We start from the raw sequence: 18,945 nt of genomic DNA, 5'->3' as shown, positions 1-18,945 counted from the left end.
TGGCATTCTAAGAAGGGAAACAATATATATGTACCTGAACAGGTACATACACACGAATGATGAGAATATGAAACTACTTAGAAAAAGTGTGGGCTTTTACAAAAAGAAGTTGTAAAACTTCTAAGCAAGTGTAATTAAAGGAAAATTTTAGTTTACATATATGTATGTCTGAAAAATGAAAGAAACGGAATAATGAATTTTCTCAAACAGGTTTTATAATAGGATTGTTCACTTATGCTCCTGGAAAATCAGAGCTCAGATCAGGACATAATCAGTGCACGCTTGGTAGCTGAGCACCAATATAGTAGCAAAAAGACCTAATGTTTTGATTCCATAATAACAAGTGTACTGTTTTACGTGTTTCCTGAAAGTCTGTTCCCATTAACTTTGGGGATCAATAGAGCTAAAAGAAGGTTAATACATAATCAGTCGTGGGTAATATGCGTAACAAAATAGAGTTGTGATATATATAAAACTATGACTAATATACAAATAGGGAAAATAAAACGGACATCAGGAATTCTTTAATAATTTGTCGTTTGTATGCAGTAGTCCTTTAGTTCCTCATGGTAGATGCAACCCTTTTGATCATATCTTTGAAAGCCTGTATCACTTGCTTGTTCCTCAGAGTATAAATGAAGGGATTCATTACCGGGGCAACCGAGGTGGTCAACACGGACACGACCTTACTAACAGCTACCCCTTCTTTTGCAGATGGCTTAATATAGATGAAGATGCAGCTTCCATAAGTAATAGAAACCACAATGATATGAGAAGAACAAGTGGAGAAAGCCTTTTTCCTTTGCTGGGCAGAAGGGAACCTGAGAATGGTCCTGATGATGTACGCGTAGGACATAATCACACACACCAAGGTGAAAGTGAGGGTCAGCACAGCCAGGACCAAGACAAACCGCTCTATCAACTCCGTGTCTGAGCAGGAAATCTTCAGGATGGGACCAGCATCACAGCCAAAGTGATCTATGACATTGGAGTCACAAAACTCGAGCTCAAAGCCCATGCCAAACGGTGGGAGGACAATGATTAGAGCAATCATGTAACAGCCAATGAGGAATCTGAGGCAGACTCTGTAGTTCATGACGGTCGTGTAATGCAGGGGCTTGCAGATAGCCACGTAGCGGTCATAGGACATGACGGTGAGGAGGAAAAACTCAGCCACACCCAGGATGATGACGAAAAATAACTGAGTGGCACAAGGATTATAAGTAACTGTATTGTCCCCCGTGGCAAGTGTATAAAGATATCTAGGAATACAGACAGTGGTAAAAGAGACTTCTAAAATGGAGAAATTCCGGAGAAAAAAGTACATTGGAGTTTGAAGGTGGGGATCTACAAAGGTGAGGGTGATGATAGTCAGGTTCCCAATTACGCTCAGCAGATACGTGATGAGCAAAAAGGCAAAAAGCAGAATCTGTAGATTCGGGTCATCTGTCAATCCCACCAGGATGAATGTTGTCAACACTGTGTAATTTTTCATCACTGACCTCTGACTTCTGCATGATCTGTTGGTAAAAATAAGTTAGACATTGGATACGAGGTGGATTCAAATAGATTAAAAGTGGGAGTAGAGTGAGAGTGCCGGCAAGCCAATATTATTTTATTTGATAATGCGATTGTGTTGTTGACTCATGTTAGTCCATGATTCAGACAATAGTATGACCAGAAAGCTGGTGTCAAACATTCTTATCAATATATTAATGATAAGTCTATAGTACATATAATCCTAGATTAAATGATCTAAAAACCCCAAAACAAAACCTAGAGTGAACCACTTTCATGTGATATCACCCAGTGGAAAAACAAACACAAATATAAAACCACTGTCTTGAATCAGACGATGGCAGGAGAGGAACAGAATGACCCACTGGCATAGGGCATAGACTCTGGAACTTCTTTAGCTCAAATGGTGATTCAATCAATCTTGACTTTAGCCAAGTTATTAATCTTTGTGCATAAACTTCTTATATAAACCATGGAGGGACTTCTGAGTGGAAAAGATGGCAACTAGGAAGGCAAGGCAGAAACTTCTTCCCATGTACAGCCAAAAAAGAAAGTACAGTAAATACAACTAACCCTCAAAAAATTGTCTGAAGAGTTCAGAACAGGCCATCTACACATGATGAAGAAGAGAGGACCACAGAAGAGGGGAAAACTGGCAGAGCCACGATCAGTTGGGACCCAAGCCCTTCCCTCATCCCAAACCACAAGTGGGAGGGAGAGGAATGGAGCACGGAGGGGGTAAACATCTAAGAATCTTGCACACTTGACCTTGGAGATCTGCTCTAGGTACACAAGCCCACATTGCTTTAGGCTTTGAAAATTAACAGGGCTGGAAACCAGGGAGAGTTGGAGCACTCTGGGAGGCTGAGACTCCTGTCACTTGCAGATGACAGACACTATCCTTTCTTTAACCTGAGATCCAACATACAGACGGCAGTTTGAAATATTTAGAAACAGCAGGATGTGTGCCAGAGGGGCAGCATGTGGAGGGACCTCTCTCCAAAGAAGTAAGGCAAGGGGATGATGCATCACTATCCCTCCCTCAGTCCAAATGTTAGGGTGCTTATGAGAGACAACTCCAAATAGTCCATCTTCCTGGCTGAAGGCAAGCTTTCCTGTGCACCCATCTGCCTGCCCAGCCTGCTTTGACCAGCAGTGGTCAGACTTTACTGCCTGGCAGACAGAGGGAGATTTTGCTCTCTGGTAGGTGGAGGGAGGCTTTCCCTGCTTCCCTAACACTCTGTCACCCAACTGGTGAGGTACCTGTGGGAGCCAGCTCCAAATGCTCCATCTCCCTTCCTGGCAGCCCAGCACTGTAGGACCACTCCACTGTGCACTCACCCTACCCACCCCACCAGCCAGCTGCAGCCATCATTATGGCCAGAAGGCAGAAGGCAACACTGCCCGCAGTGATCCCAGCAGAATAACTGCATGACACACAAAGGGCACACTGAGGCAAGTTGTCAGAGTGCACACAGAGGTCAGCCACTGTTTGCAGGCAGGCTGAAAGGTGGCCCCACCCACAACCCACCAACAACAACTGTGGCTCCACCACAAAAAGAAGCTGAGCAGAGAGTCTTCAGCTTCTGGGCACCACAGGAATAAAAAAACTCCCCACAAACAAAATTCCAGGACCAGATGGCTTCACAACTGAATTCTACCAAACACTTAAAGAAGAGCTAATACTCATCCTTCTTAAAGTTTCCAAACACTAGAAGAGGAGAGAGTACTTCCAAATTCATTCTATTTGACCAGCATCACTCTAATACCAAAACCAGGCAAAGACACCACAAAAAAAAGAAAATTAAAGACCAATATTCCCGATGCACGTAGATGCAAAAATCCTCAACTAAATTCTAGCAAACCAAATTAAAAAAATATGTCAAAAAGATCATCCATCATGACCAAGTGGCATTTATTCCAGGGATGCAAGGATGGTAAAATATTCATAAATCAATTAACTTGATACATCACATTGACAAAAAAGAAGGATAAAAACCACGTGATCATCTCAATAGATGCTGGAAAAGCATTTGACAAAATTCAACAACCATTCATGATTAAAAACTTCCAACAAAATGGGTATACAGGAACATACCTCAGCATAATAAGGCCATATATGACAAACCCACAGCTAACATTATAATGGTGAAAACCTAAAATCTTTTCCTCTAAGATCAGGAACAAGACAAGAATGCCCATTCTCCCCACTCTTATTCAACATAGTACTGGTCCTAGCCATGGCAATCAGACAAGACAAAGAGATAAAAGGCATCCAAATTGGTGAGTAAGAAGAAAACAGTCACTATTTGCAGATGACAAGATATTATACATAGAAAACCTTAAAGACTCCACCAAAAAAGTATTAGAACTAACAATTGGATTCAGTAAAGTTGCAGGATATAAAGTTAATACACAGAAATGTGTTACATTCCTGTATACTGACAACAAACTAGCAGAAAGAGAAATCAGGAAAACAATTCAATTTACAATTGTATGAAAAAGAATAAAATACTTAGGAATGAACCTAACCAAGGAAGTGAAAGACCTATACTCTGAAAACTACAACACAATCATGAGAGAAACTGAAGGAAACACAAATAAATGAAAATCTATCCTGTGCTCATGGATAGGAATAATTAATATTGCCAAAATGGCCATCCTGCCTAAAGCAATCTACAGATTCAATGCAATCCTGATCAACTACAAGCAGCATTCTTCAGTGAGCTAGAACAAATAGTTCTAAAATTCATATGGAACAACAAAAGACCAAAAATAACCAAAGCAATCCTCATAAAGAACAAAGCTGGGCAGATAACACTCCCTGACTTCAAGCTATACTAAAAAGCTACAGTAATCAATACACAAGAAAAGACCCATAGATTGATGGAGCAGAATAGAGAGCCAAAATATGAACATACACATATATAGTTAAATAATACATGATAATGGAGCCATGAATATACAATGGAGTAAAGACAGTCTCTTCAATAAATGGTGCTGGGAAAATTGGAGATTTACATGCAAGAGAATGAAACTGGATTACTCTCTAACTCCATGCACAAAAGTAAACTTAAAGTGGCTCAAAGACCTAAATTTAAGTCCTGAAACCATAATACTCTTAGAAGAAAACATAGGCAAAAATCTCTTGAACAGAAGCGTGAGTAATTTTTTTCTGGCAACATCCCCACAGGCAAGGGAAAGAAAATCAGAAATGGCCAAGTGGAGATATACATCAAACTAAAAGGCTTCTTACAGCAAAAGACACCAACAAAATAAAAAGGCAACCTACAATGTGGGAGTATATATTTTCAAATGGTTTATCTGATAAGGGATTCACATCCAAAACATGTTAAAGAACTCATACACCATAAGACCAAAAATCAAACAACCCAATTAAAAAATGGGTGGGGGACCTGAACAGACATTTCTGTGAAGAAATACAGATGCACAACAGGCAAATGAAAAGATGCTCCACATCACTAATCATCAGAGAAATGCAAATCAACATCATAATGAGATATCATCTCATATCAGTTAGAATGGCTACTATTCAAAAGAGAAGAAATAACAAGTGTTGGTGAGTATGTGGAGTAAAGAGAATGCTCCTACACTGTTGTTGGGAATGTAAATTGGTGCAGCCACTGTGGAAAGTAATATGGAGGTTCCTCAAAAACTAAAAGTAGAAATACCATATGACCCAGTAATTCTACTTCTAGGAATTTATCCAAAGAAAAAAATCCTTGATTCAAAAAGACATATGCACCCCTATGTTTATTACAGCGCTATTTACAATAGCCAAGATATGGAAGCAACCTAAGTGTCCATCAGAAGATGAATGGATAAAGAAGACGTGGTACATATACATAATTGAATATTATTCAGTCATAAAAAAGAAAGAAATCCTGCAATTTGGGACAGCGTGGATGGACCTAGAGGGTAATATGCTACATAAAATAAGCCAGGTGGAGAAAGACAAATACCATATGATTTCACAAATTTGTGGAATCTAAAAGCAAAACAAAATGAATAAAATAGTAGTAGACTCACAGACCCTGGGAAATGACTTGTGGTTATAATGGGGGATGGGTTAGGGTGGTTGGTTGGGGTGGGTGAGGGGATAGAGAGGCACAAAAATCTCAGTCATACTATCAGTTGATCAAAGGGATGGTAGGGCAGCATGGAGAGTACAGCCAATGTTTCTGTAACATCTATGTTGACGGTAACTGTACTAGTTGGGGTGACGATTTAATAATGTGCATAACTGTTGAATCACTGTGCTGTAGCTTGAAAGCAATATATTATTTCATACCAACTATACTTCAATAAAAATAAATAAGTAATTATAACATGGGGGATAGTTGAAGTTATTTCATAGCTTTGCTAAAGGAATAAATGAATACATTTAAATCCCTAGGAAAATTGTCTGGCATATAATAAGCACTCTCTAAGGGTTTGCTATTCTTCCTCTTATATCCAAGATTTTAGAATTAATGCTGATTATCCTTCTAGTCATAAATACTATGAAACTTCTTTCAGAGTTGATTATAATGAAGAGTGTGAAATTCCTAAAGCTGCTCCTCCTGTTAGTCCCTGTCTTTTCTGAATCCACAGCCAAATATGTTCCTTTAAACTGTCAACTTCCTACTCTCTTCACTTTCAAAACTGGAGAACACAAAACAAAGTATCATCGCACAGGGACCAAACTGCTCTTGTAAACATACACATTGAATTAGATCATTTCCCTTCAACCCCTTCAATGGCCTCCTTCTGATCTCGGATAGAACTGAAATTCTCTGTTTTGGCCTGCAAATCGGCCTGTGATCTGGCCCCTGCACATCCCTGGGACCTCAGCCTTCTCTATTCTGTCTCTCGTTCAGCAAGTTCCACTGACAGTGGCCTTTTTCAGGTCCTCCACCTTTATGTCTGTCTGTTCTTCATAATTTTTTATGTCTCACTGTAACCATGGCCTCCTCAGAGATGGGGCCTTATGCTCTCTAAGACAGACCTTCAGGGAACCTGGGGTTTCTGCACTCTGTTTTCCTGTGGCACCTCCTTACTCTCTGCGATTATATATATTTTTTTCTAACTTGGTGATCTTGGCCCTTACTTGACTGCCAGACCCATGAGTACACAGTTCGTGATTGTTTTGTTTATTACTCTCAGTGAATGGCCAAGCAAAGTGTCTAGCACTCAGTGAGAATTAAATAAATATTTGTTAAGTAAATAAGTGGGATCAGCCATTTTATATGTGAAAATAAATTGGCTGATTACACTTTAAATTAAACATCATACATCCATTTCCATTTAGTCATTTATCTTTGACAGGGTGATGTTCAGTCACCTAATTTTGAGGTTAAGAACAGATGATTGGAAGTTACTATTACATAAATAATATATTTGGCTGCCTTATTAATGCCAGGTTTATAGTGGCAGGTTAATGAATCTGTCTCCTGATTCCCAATTACATATTTTCTTTTCTACACAAATGTGGGGGAAAAAATTTAGGAATCTAATTTTCCCTCCAGATTTTCTAACTCTAATGTGTTCTCTGGCCTCATCAATATATAGTCTATTTCTGTTCCTCAGTTTCTACAATCTCTCTGAATATATAGTAAGTGAGCAATTTACTATTGAAAAGTTAATCACTTAACTGAATATGTCTTATTATTCAGAAAGCTGCCATCAGCTTTCTTGCACTGTAGAATTAGACAATGGATTGATACTAAGCCTTCAAAGCTGGAAGTAACTTTGAACTATTGATTCTAGAGGTATTTTGTTTTTAATTGATAAACACATTTCTGATGATGAAACTCAAACATGTAAGAGATAACTTCTGGATAAGGGAATTCATTTTTTTTCTCCCTTTAAATTAATTTTCAAATCTTACTAGGAGAACAGGTAACATTTCTACAACATTTACTATGTGCCAGATACCATGATAAACACTTGATATGGTATATCTCAACTAATCCTCACAGCAGCTCTCTGAGGTATGTAGTATTATAATCCACATTTTACAGATGAGGAACCTGAGGCTCATAAGTTTAGGGAAACTAAAACATATCTATGTAGGGTGTCACCCATCTATGGTATGGTAAAGCAGCGATGTGAAAAAAAGTTTAGCTGTAGACTTAGTTCTTAAATATTTCAAAATAATGCCTTTTAACTTGCTGATTTCACCCATGTATAGGCTTTTCATGACTGGGCAAACAGAGAGGGCATGGATGATGGACTTCTCCTTGCTCCTGCTTCCCCTATTTTTTGAGTAAATAATCAATCTTTTATATGCTACTGCTTCTGTCTACCCGACCGAAGTGTCTATCAGTTAGCTATTCGTATTTGAATGAGGGCCAGTAGCTAGCAACCAATTCCTCTTCAACAATCTATAATTAATCACATTGTAGCTATTCAAACATTTCCCATCTGAAATTACAGTCTCCAGAGCTCATGACTTCTATTATTTAAATGGAACAGGATACTCCCAGGAGACTTCAATTAGTTTTTTGCAGGAATGGTTTTCACTTGGTTGTTGGAAAATATTTCCCGCAAGTGCCCTGAAATGTGTTTCCCCTGCATCTAGGGAAATATGGCTTTTCTCTTGCCAGTAGGGATGGACTGTGTCCAGTTGCACTGTATAGTTCCTCCACCAGTTCTCAGACAGCATCACGGGAAAGTGGAGTGGTCCCTGGCTCTCGTCACCTGTTAGCTGGTGCCATCCCAGGCAACACAGAGTCACTCAGACACCAGTCAGAGGACACCAGGTATTAAGGAGGAGAGGTCAAGTCTCTGGACCCCAACTAAAATTCCATCCTTTCTGCCTAATTCCATCTGCTAGTTTGATGCAGTCTTTGAGTGCTTTCATATGATACTTTGCAAAGTATTCATTACCCTGAATTATGCTCTGAGCCCTGAAAATTTTCTTACTCTTTCTCTGACAGTACTTAATATTTTTTTCATATCCTAATTTCACCTGGAAAAGAAAGTAATAAATTCTTGCACAGTAGCATATAAATGTCTTACTGTGTTCATTGACCAAAATCCTAATGTTTTTACACACTTTGGCACAAATGTGCTATAAAATTTAAGGCCCATTAAAGAAGGTTATATGCTCAGCTTGGAAATTCAATTGTGTAGAGGAGAACATTGGTGAGACATTTTCATTGAATGAGGAGAAAGGGCTTTCTCAGAACCTTTCATTGGTGACTGTATTCTCTATAAATCATTTGTTTCTCTTCTTAACCTTCTTCCCTTCCTGGAACAGTATTCAAGGCTATGTCAATATCATAGAAAAGGTAATATCTCAGAATTTTCTTTTGATTGTTATTCTGGAATATTGTCAACATTACTTAGTAGCCAATTTGATTCTATTAGTTTCCAGATGGTGAATATCTGTCAAAATTGACTGAATTATACTCACCTCTCTGATGGTCTTTCATGGCTTCTGAGTACAATTGAACCAAAAAGGTCCTTAGTGTGACTCACAGCTGGGCAGGAATGTGTGGCTAGAAACAAGTAAGTGTAGACCTCACCACATTATTCATGTGCACCCCCACACTAGTACTCACAAAAATCCTGTGAGTGAGCTTTGTTTAGTAACTGATGCACATATTCACCATCTCCTTTCTTCTTAAGAAATTTAAAAGAAACAAATTCCAAATATATTTTCCCAGTCTGTCAGTAGGAAAAATATTCATGCATTCTGGTTAACTGAGAAGATAGACACTGTGGAAACTAGTAAGAACTCTCTCCAGTTTTTGAAATTCATACTCTAGCCTTTCTGAACAGTGAGACAGGTCTCTGACTATATTTTACATTTATAAGATATAAGCAATAGTGATATCCATTGAGTGTGCAACTGGTGTGGAGGGATAAATTCACTGAGGAAACAAAAGATTCCCTTGCGAGCCAAGGTTCAAAAGTTACTAATTAGTCTATAGTGTAATGAACTTGAGTGAACTCTTCCAAATAAAAACTTTGAACATATATCAGAGGGGAAATTGTCTTTGGAGACAGGAATATGCCACAACAGGTCATGTGCGAAACAATAAGAGTCAGATGAAAAGCAAAAGACTTGACTCTCCCCACATGCCTAGGGACATTTCAGTTGAACCCAGGAGAGAGGCTGCTCAGGATTCCCCAAGGGTAACCGGATTGGACTTCATCCCAGTGAAGAGAGGGGGAACAGCTCTCCATTCTAAGCAGATATTTCTGCTGGTGTCCATTCTTCATATGACACATCACAAATAATTAGGGGAATTTGTGTTGAGTTTTCTCATTTTTTAGCTTAAACTTCAAGTCAGTTGCTATCCATTGGTCAAAGGGCACAAAGTTGCAGTTATGTAGGGTGAATAAGTCTAGAAATCTAATGCACAGCATGATGACTATACTTAATAATATTGTATTGAATATTGGCAATTTGCTAAGAGAATAGATTTAAGATGCTTTCTTCACACACATAGGAGACATGTAACTTAGGAGACATGTTAATTAGCTTGACTGGAGTGATAGTTCCACTCAGTATATATACACCAATCATCATGTTGTACACCTTAAATATTTACAATTTTTATTTTAAAAAGCCAGCTGCTATGCAATTCAAAACAAAAAGTAAAGCAAATACTGCAGGATTATAATCTTACAATATGACTTTTGTTTTTTCATTCATTTAATCAATAAAATTTCATAATATTTTTTCTGTTCAGTACTATTATATATGTGATTGGGGTAGGATAAGTAGGGGAATATCTAATGTTAGATAATACATAATTAATGTTTTAGCTAGGTATATAATATTAATTGAGCTCTTCTTTGGCCTAATCCTGTGCTAAGTACTCTGTGTATGCTGTCTCTCATCTTTATAACAGCCCTTATGCATAGGTTATATGACTATCCCCATTCTACAGATGAAAAGTTGAGAAATTGAAAATTGAGAAGCTAAATAATTTTCTTAAGACTGTATATTTGCTAAGAGGCAGAGCTTAGACTTGAACCCATGCTTGCATGATGACAAAGTCCATGCTTTCTGAATGTATTATATTGTCCCCCTATGCTTCAAATAATCTTTAAGGAAAATGATCACCTGGTATAATTAATTGTGGGCAAGGAAGGGGGTCATGGTCAATGACATCATTTCCCCAGAACCCTAACAGAAATCCAGCCCCAAGTCAATGTAAACTTTTTGATGAATTAAATGTATTCTGATGATTTCCCAATAAAAGCATTATTGCATGTATGCTGCCTGGCAGTGAGTTTATCTTTCCATGGGTCTTGAATGAGTTTAAACATACATATGTTTAATGTATAGCAAATGTATAGATATTTAATGTTCAAAGAAAATGCAGTATTCAGTCAAAGAAGAATGCTTAAGTCCACTTATATTTCTGTTCACAGCAAGAAATATTAAATTATGTTAGGGAGGAACAGCCTGAATTCCCAGATATAAGCTTTCCTATTCTTTATAAAATATAGAAAACAATTATTCCATTGTTTTCTATATAATTGCTTTAAAATAGTTTTTAAGTTTTTTGTCTCTGATAGCAACACAGAATGCAATAGAGAAGAGTTGACTGAATAGATGTTATTCATGGCAACAGAAAGCATGAGTTGGTCAGGAAACCCTTCCCCTCTCATTACAGCTGTCTTTAATGAGGACAGGAGCCTGGAGCAGGGCTCATTCGGTCTCTCCTCTTATGCTTTTTGGGAGAAGTGGTCACTAATGTATATAAAATTCAGTCAAAATTTAATCCTTTTAGATGCACTTGATATATCAGTTTGCTGTATCTCATGGTGTCCATGATTTCATGAGGTCAACAAATGCTTCCAAGTTAGTAAAAACTAAGTAAGTATTTGTCTTTCCTAGATTTCTCAGGGATCCAATATGAATCTGTATGTTGATGAGAATTCTAAGTTGTGTCATCCTGGATTAGCAGGGAGTGTCAGTTAAATTTCCCCATTCTGAGGTAATAACTCTCATTATCTACTTCTTGGTCTGTCTAGTCAGTGAGAACATGATAAAAACCACATCAACCTTACTCAGTGTCTCCAAGTGAAGTCATCCTATTGTTTCTAATATACATAGTCCTTAAAATCAGTGTGACTTCAAAGCTCTAATTAAAATACTTATTTTCTATAATTGCTTTGTCTCTTCCAAGTGGCCCATGGATGTGCACTGAGTTTATCTGAATCATGTTTTCACTTGATAGATAGGGACTCTTGGGCCCAGGGAGAGCAATGAGCTTCAAAGTCATAGACTTTGGCAGAGACAAAACAGATCACATGTCTTCAGCACAGGGTTTTCCTCCTATTTAACAATTATGAATAGAAGACAATAAATTTCTCTTTCTCTTTGTCAATGGACACCATTTTCATAAAGCCACATCACATTTATCCTGTTTATTTGCTCTATCTATATTTAACCCTGTATATTTTCTGTCACTCGCTGCATATACAGGATGTATTCTACTTCAGATTAGGCTATTTTTTTTCCTCCTCAATATACTTAGAAGTTGTGGAATAAACAAGCTTGAATCAAGATGTCAGAAGGTTTATGTTGCAACAACCAAAGTGAACAATAAGCAACTGGAACCCTTGAAATCTCTTAACATATGTTTCTGTCCAAATAAAGAACTGGCACATCTGGAATTACCAGCTGTACAGAGCAGCATATATCAAGTATGAAATTCTTAAGGCCTCTGAACTGGAATTTTTATCTTTTCTCCCCAATGGTCTTTCTGTTGTCAATTTCTAATTTAATTCCATTGTGGTTAGAGGTCATAATTTGAATAACTTGAATTTTTAAAATTTATTGAGGTTTGTTTGAAGGCCCAGAATATGATTTATCTTGCTAAATGTTCCATGCACATTGGAAGACATTTTGTATTCCGTTGTTTTTAGTACCGAGTTCTGTGAATGTCAGCTCAGTCCCACTGGTTGCTGGTGTTACTCAGATGTTGTATATCCTCACTGATAGACATGTTCTCCCTACATGTCAAATATATGCGTACAAGTGCACAAGAATTTGAATTTCTCCACATCCACACTAACATTTGTTACATTTTGTGTTTTTATGGACAATTGTTTTCCTACATGTGGGTGATATCTCACTGTGGTTCTGATTTGCATTTCCCTGACAAATTTTTAGTGATGATAGGAATATTTTCATGTGTGTGATGGCTATAGGCATCTCTTCTTTGGAAAAATGTCTATCAGGTAGTCTGCCCATTGTTTAATCATATTATTATTATTTGGGGGGAATTGAGTTGCACGACTGCTTTATATATTTTGGATGTTAGCCTCTTATTGGAAATATCATTTGCAAATATATCCTCTAATACAGTAGGTTACAGATTGCCTTTTTGTTTTGTTGATGGTTTCCTTTGCTGTGCAGAATCTTTCTTGTTTGATGTAGTCCCACCTGTATATTTTTGCTTTATTTTCCTTTTCCTGGTGAGAAATATCCAGAAAAAATTTACTAACTCCTATGTTAAAAAGTTTATTGCCTATGTTTGTTACGGAAAATACTGGAGAAACCTGGACTGGATGACTGACGGAAGAACCAAGTGGCACTTGGAGGTCTTGGAATGTTGAGGTTTATTTTACACTGGTGGGCTCAGAGGGTAGTAGTCTCCCAAGGTCTGGGTCCCGAACAAAGGCAAAGGGGGCAATGTGTATCTTTCTGCCTCTGTATCTGTAACATTCCTACATGCACAGCAAACGAGCAAGCAAGGGGGAGTAAGTTTAGGGAGTGAGGTTAGGGAGTAAGTGCCTGGCAGAGCGGGGAGAGAAAGGACGGGAAGTTAAGGGAGTTTCTGTTGCCTTTGCTAAGAGCAGCAGAAGGGAGCCACCTGGACTAGATTGCTGTCCTTATAAGTTTTTCCTTATCATGTTTACTTCTAGGATTTTTTGCTTCAGCTGTTTAATCCATTTTGATTTTTTCTTGTGCATAGTATGAGATAATGATCTAGTTTCATTTTTTTAATGTAGTTACCCAGTTTTCCAAAACCAGTTTTCTTGAAGAGACTGTCTTTTATTTTCCCTATTGTATATTCTTGTCTCCATTGTCAAGTATTAATTGACCTTATATGGGTGGATTTATACCTGGGCTCTCTATTCTGTTCCATTGGTATATGTGTCTGGTCTTGTGCCAGTACCAAATTGTTTTGATTACTATAGCTTTGTGGTACAGTTTCAAATCAGAAAAGATGGTATATCCAGCTTTGTTCTCTCTCTCAATTGCTTTGGCTATTCAGTGTCTTTTGTGGTTCCATGCATATTTTCAAATTATTTGCTCTAGTTCCATGAAAACTCCCACTGGTATTTTGGTAAGGATTGTATTGAAACTAAAACTTGCTTTGGGCAGTATAACCATTTTAACAATATTAGTTCTTCCTATGAATGAACATGGGATGGCTTTCTATTTATGTCTTACTCAATTTCTTTCATCATTGTATTATAGGTTTCAATAATTATTGATAGGTATAATTTGTTTGGCCTTAGACCTAATGATATTTTTCTATTAAATTTTAACACATTTTTATCTTTGACTGAAAATTGCTCCTTGAAGAATATATTGATCAATTTCCCTTGCGTTGTCAATTTCACTTGTTCCTGATAAGAAGGCAGAAGAGACAATGGCCCAGCACTCTGAGCTGGAGATAGAGACTCCCTGTCATATTAAAAGGAAGAGATTTTCAGGGAGTGCCTAGCCTCAGCCCTTGTTCCAGAGCTAGGCTAGAAAACCACCCCACCTGAACCCCACATGGGTCCTTAGGGAAACAATAACTCTAAGTTCCTGACTACAAACCATGTGAGAGGCACAGTAACAATCACTTTACCTGTAGTTATTCAGTCATTGCAACAAGCCTAGGTGACAGGTACTATTATTTATCCCCATTTTGCTGGGACTTCCAGAAAGTCACTTTCAAGTCAAGTAACTTGCTCTAAATCCACAGCTTTATGGGTCACAGGCAGGATGTGAACTCAGGCTGTCTGGCTCCAGGGCCTGCACTTAAACCAAGCTGTATGAGCTCTTGGGTGGGAACCAACTTATCACATCTTTGTTGTGGTATCAATAATGCTCAAGGACCAAACTTTAATTAGGCCAAAAATCATTCACTCTGGCAACAGAAGCTGGAGTAGCTCTCGGGAAACCCCCTTGGCAGCTTCCTCATTAGGACCATCAATTTCACAAATCTTGTTCTTGACCAGCAAAACAAAAGGCACACAACTTGTAAAAAATGATCCACAGAGATAACCCAAAAGTGAAAAATGAAGAGAGACGGATCCCTCTGACCTCCAGAAACTCCTGGGTTAAAGGCTAGGGCCAAGGGGGCTGGACACAAGGACTCTTCAGAGGCAATCCCACAGAGAAGGGAAAACAGACGGTGAGGGTAGGTGGGTCCTCCTAAGTAAATCCAGATCCCAGTTGGGCAACCTGAGAGGCTTCCCTGAGTCACTCCCACCTCCACATGCAACACCCAGGAATGACTTAGCACCACACGACCAAGAGATCTCTTCAGAGGAAAGGACTGAGAATACCATCAAGTCCAGGGACTAAACTTCAAATACACTGAGGACAAGCTGTCCACACGCACTTCCCTGTCCCTCCCAACCTCCCCACCAAAACTACATCCCTCACTGATGGGAGGGAGAGGGGCAGACTGGGAAAACCAAAGGATGGTCCCCAGATGGGCTCAGCATTGGACAGGAAGGGAAGGTTTGCAGGCATGGACAAGGGAGACCTCAAATAAGCTAGGAAAAGAACTGGAAGGAGCTGGAGAATGAAAAAAATAACCAAAACGTAAGAAGCAAGGACCAGAAATGGAAACTCAGGCTGACTGGGAACAACTGGTGACTGGAACAGCAAAGCGCTTGGAGACAGAAGACAAGAGAATAGAAGGGACAGGGGAGACGAAGCGGCTGGAGAGCTCAGAGACCTCTGGGGACGGAGAGCCAGGAGGTCTAAGTCTCCAGGGATGACACTCTGTCTGCGTGGAGCCTGGAGCGAATGGGGACAAGAGGCCTTGGTGGTGGGAATGACTGGGGAGCAGGGGGCCGGAACTGGGTCTCAGTAGGCTGAGGAGTTAAGAGGGACTGAGACCCTGGAGGTCTGAGGACTGGGGGCCTGGTAACCGGGCAGGGAGGTCGGAACACGGGCAGAGGCAGGAAAACGGGGGGCAGATGTCTAGGAGCGGGTTGTAAGCGATGGACAAGAGTCAGGGACTAGAGAGACGCCTGAGAACTGCGGGTGTCCGGGGCCAGGAACTGGGCGTGCCTGGCAACAAGGAACCGGGAGCTTTGCAACGGGGGTCTGCGGAGAGCGGGACGCGGGGACCCCGAAGCCGGAGGCGGGTCACTGCGGCGCCGCCGCCACTCACCGCTCATGGTGCCGCTGCCCGGACCGATGCCTGCGCCGCGCGCCGCCACTGCCCCGGCGGAGCTCCAGACAGGCCGGGAGACAGCGCGCCCCGCCCCGCCCCGCCAGCCGCCCAGCTCCGCCCCCCGACCCGGAGCGGACACCCGGGCGCCGTGGGGGTCCCGGGGCTGCGGTTCTGGGCGTTCAGCGAAGCCGCGGGGCCCTGGCCGGTGGGCCCCCCTGTGGGAGCCCCCGGAGCGTCAGGAGGCGGACGGCCACACAGGACGCCTCCCCGCGGGCGGGCTCCCACAGCCGTCGGACACCACGAGCCGGGCCTCGAGGACGGCCGAGAGGGGAAACCGAGTCGTGGGCCAAAGCGTGGGGACAAGGAGGCGGGCAGCCCCGCAGGGAGACTCGGAGGACACGACTGTTGAGCTGAGATCTGGATGAAGGAGACGGCCCCGGAAGAGAGATTGAGAGAATCTGAATTTGAGCCAATCAGATCAGATATAAAATTCTGTGCTGTCTCTTGCACCTTTTCTTTTAAAATCTTAGGCATAACTACTTATTAGAATTATAATTTCACATATGCTTATGATACAAATATGGAATATTTGCTACCTATTCTGTGTTTAAGATTAATCCTAAACATTTTACCACTTGAACTCAAGATACTCATTGTGAATAAGCTCTGCAAGATTTCACGTTGCGTTTTTATATAATAAAAGTCTGAAACTTGATTTTTCATTTTAAATTAAACAGGATATGGGTACTGTGGTCCTGGGAAAGCTGGAATCAGGATCTATTTGTAAAGGCCAACAGCTTGTGATGATGCCAAACAAGGTAAGAGTAAATAATACTCTTTCTCATTTAGATTTTCTCTTCAAAATATTAGCAAGGAGCCAGAACTTTTCAAGAGCTTAGGGATTTCCATTAAAAACTTGACATTAATATAATGTAATCCTGGATTTTAACAGTTAAGTATAGCATTTAATACAGAATATATGTGATGGTATAGTTATTCAGTGACAAATGGGGAAGGGTCAGTATTAGCAACACATTAGAGCTAAGATGCCTCATCAAGAGATTTTTAGCTCCATTCTCTTACAGGAAGTAAGTAGAGACCTGGAGTGGTTAAGTGACTTGCTTCTGTTAACACAGAATTAAGTGAGCCAGGGCTGAAAACTCAGGTTTAATCATGATATAATTGGCTTTTATTTTATTTATTTATTTTGAGTATGTAGCTATGCTGGGTACTAATGTGTTCAAGTAATGCTCCTAATTTGTTTTGAGAAGAGGATTTGCCTATATCATGAGTGGGTCTTTTCTTAACTGTTTCTATCTTATTGTAATTTCTTCATTTTTGGAGAGGGTTTCATTAAAATACCCAGATCCCCACCAATGTTTCCTTTGTGTTATTTCTAACTGCTCCATCAGTGATAATTGCACCTGACATGCTACCAAGAAACTGTTACTATTTTCCAGAGAGGGCTTCTCTAACAAGTCAAAGATGTTTAGGTAGGAAGACAGACCTGAATCATCAGAGTCTGCAAACAGAGAATTTCTTAGACTTGAGAGAATCTCTTACCATGCTCATTCCAGGCACACTGAATTAAAAAAAGTATCCATTGTCAATGTAAGACTTAGGTATAATTAGCAACTTACACATTATACTTTTTAGGTTTCTTGATACCTTATACATTGGAGGATGGATCCTCCTATCATAGTCTCTTACTTTCTGAGGCATTTATCTCTGCCACTTGAAGATGAGTGACAACTGAAGGAAAATAATGGTCAGGTGAAATCCTTGCTCAATTTTGTCTGTAGAGCAGTCACAGAAGTAGAATTTGCTCATGGAGATAGAAGGTGGACTGGTGGTTGCCAGGGGCTGGGGAGGAAGAATAGGAAGGAACTGCTTAATGGACATAGGGTTGTGGGGTGGTGATGTTTGGGAGCTGGGTACCAGGTATAGTTGTACAACACTGTGAATGGAATAGATGCCGCTGAAGTGTACAATGTAAAATGGATTTAAAAAGTGAATTGTATATAAGTATATACTAGAACAGAATGAAACATACAATTCACTGTGTGCTGGTGAACTTAGTGCCGGGCTATTGCTCTAGGTGAGGGGCCTTAATATATGAGTTACAGATTCTCTGTGGAAGTGATCACCTTATGCTAATTACTGGGCAGGTCCATGTAACATATCCCAGAGTTGCTAGGCAAACCTTAAAAACTCACTGCACTTTAGTCATCTTGACTCTCAGTGGAAAATAAAGTTAAATATTTTAAAAGACAGAGATACTAGACTATTTTATATTAAAAACAGCTAAGGGGTAGGCAACCTATGAAGTGGCAAAATACAATTACATACCATAAATCTGATAAGAGGTTAATATCCAAAATACATCAAAAAGTCCTGCAACTCAAAAACAAAACAAAAAGATAACCTGACTGGAAAATGAGCAAAGGGCTTGATTTCTCCAAAGAGGATGTACAAACGGCCAGTAAGCACAAGAAAAGACATTCAACATCACTGGTCATTGGGGAACTGCAGATCAGGACCACAGTGAGACAGCACCTCACAGCCATCAGGAGAGCTATGACCAAAAAACAGAAAATAACAAATGTTGTCAAGGATGTGGAGAAATTGGAACACTTGTGCACTCTCAGTGGGAATGTAAAATTCTGCAGCTGCTAAGGAATATGTAATGGTATTTCCTCAAACAAAGAATAAAATCCTATGATCCAGCATCATTTCCACTTCTGCATATATACCCAAAATCATTGAATACCGAGCTTCAGGAACCTTGGTTCACAGCAGCATTATTCGCAGTAGCTAAGACATGGAAGCAACCTGTCATGTCCATTGATGGATGAGTGGATGAACAAAATGTCATGTACATGTAACAGTGGGATTATTCAGTTTAAAGGGGAAAGAAATTCTGATACATGACAACAAGGATGAACCTTGAAGGCATTATGCGAAGTGAAATAAGCTAGACACAAAAAGATAAATAACGTATGGTTCAACTTCTGTGAGGTACTTAGAGCAGGTAAAATCCTTAATA

The 18,945-nt window shown here is 39.8% G+C and overlaps 1 protein-coding gene across 1 annotated transcript; it reads right to left on the bottom strand.

The window, feature by feature from the left end:
* Nucleotides 1-556: 556 nt before the first annotated feature.
* Nucleotides 557-10,726, bottom strand: LOC140843989 (olfactory receptor 6C2-like). Its single transcript, XM_073214840.1, has one exon. The coding sequence runs from the start codon at nt 1,493-1,495 to the stop codon at nt 557-559; it is 939 nt and encodes a 312-aa protein (XP_073070941.1). The 5' UTR covers nt 1,496-10,726.
* Nucleotides 10,727-18,945: the final 8,219 nt, after the last annotated feature.

Source organism: Manis javanica, chromosome 10, assembly GCF_040802235.1.
Source record: "Manis javanica isolate MJ-LG chromosome 10, MJ_LKY, whole genome shotgun sequence".
Taxonomy (NCBI): domain Eukaryota; kingdom Metazoa; phylum Chordata; class Mammalia; order Pholidota; family Manidae; genus Manis; species Manis javanica.
The sequence above is the reverse complement of the archived record's forward strand: the minus strand, read 5'-3'. Positions and strand labels throughout refer to the sequence as shown.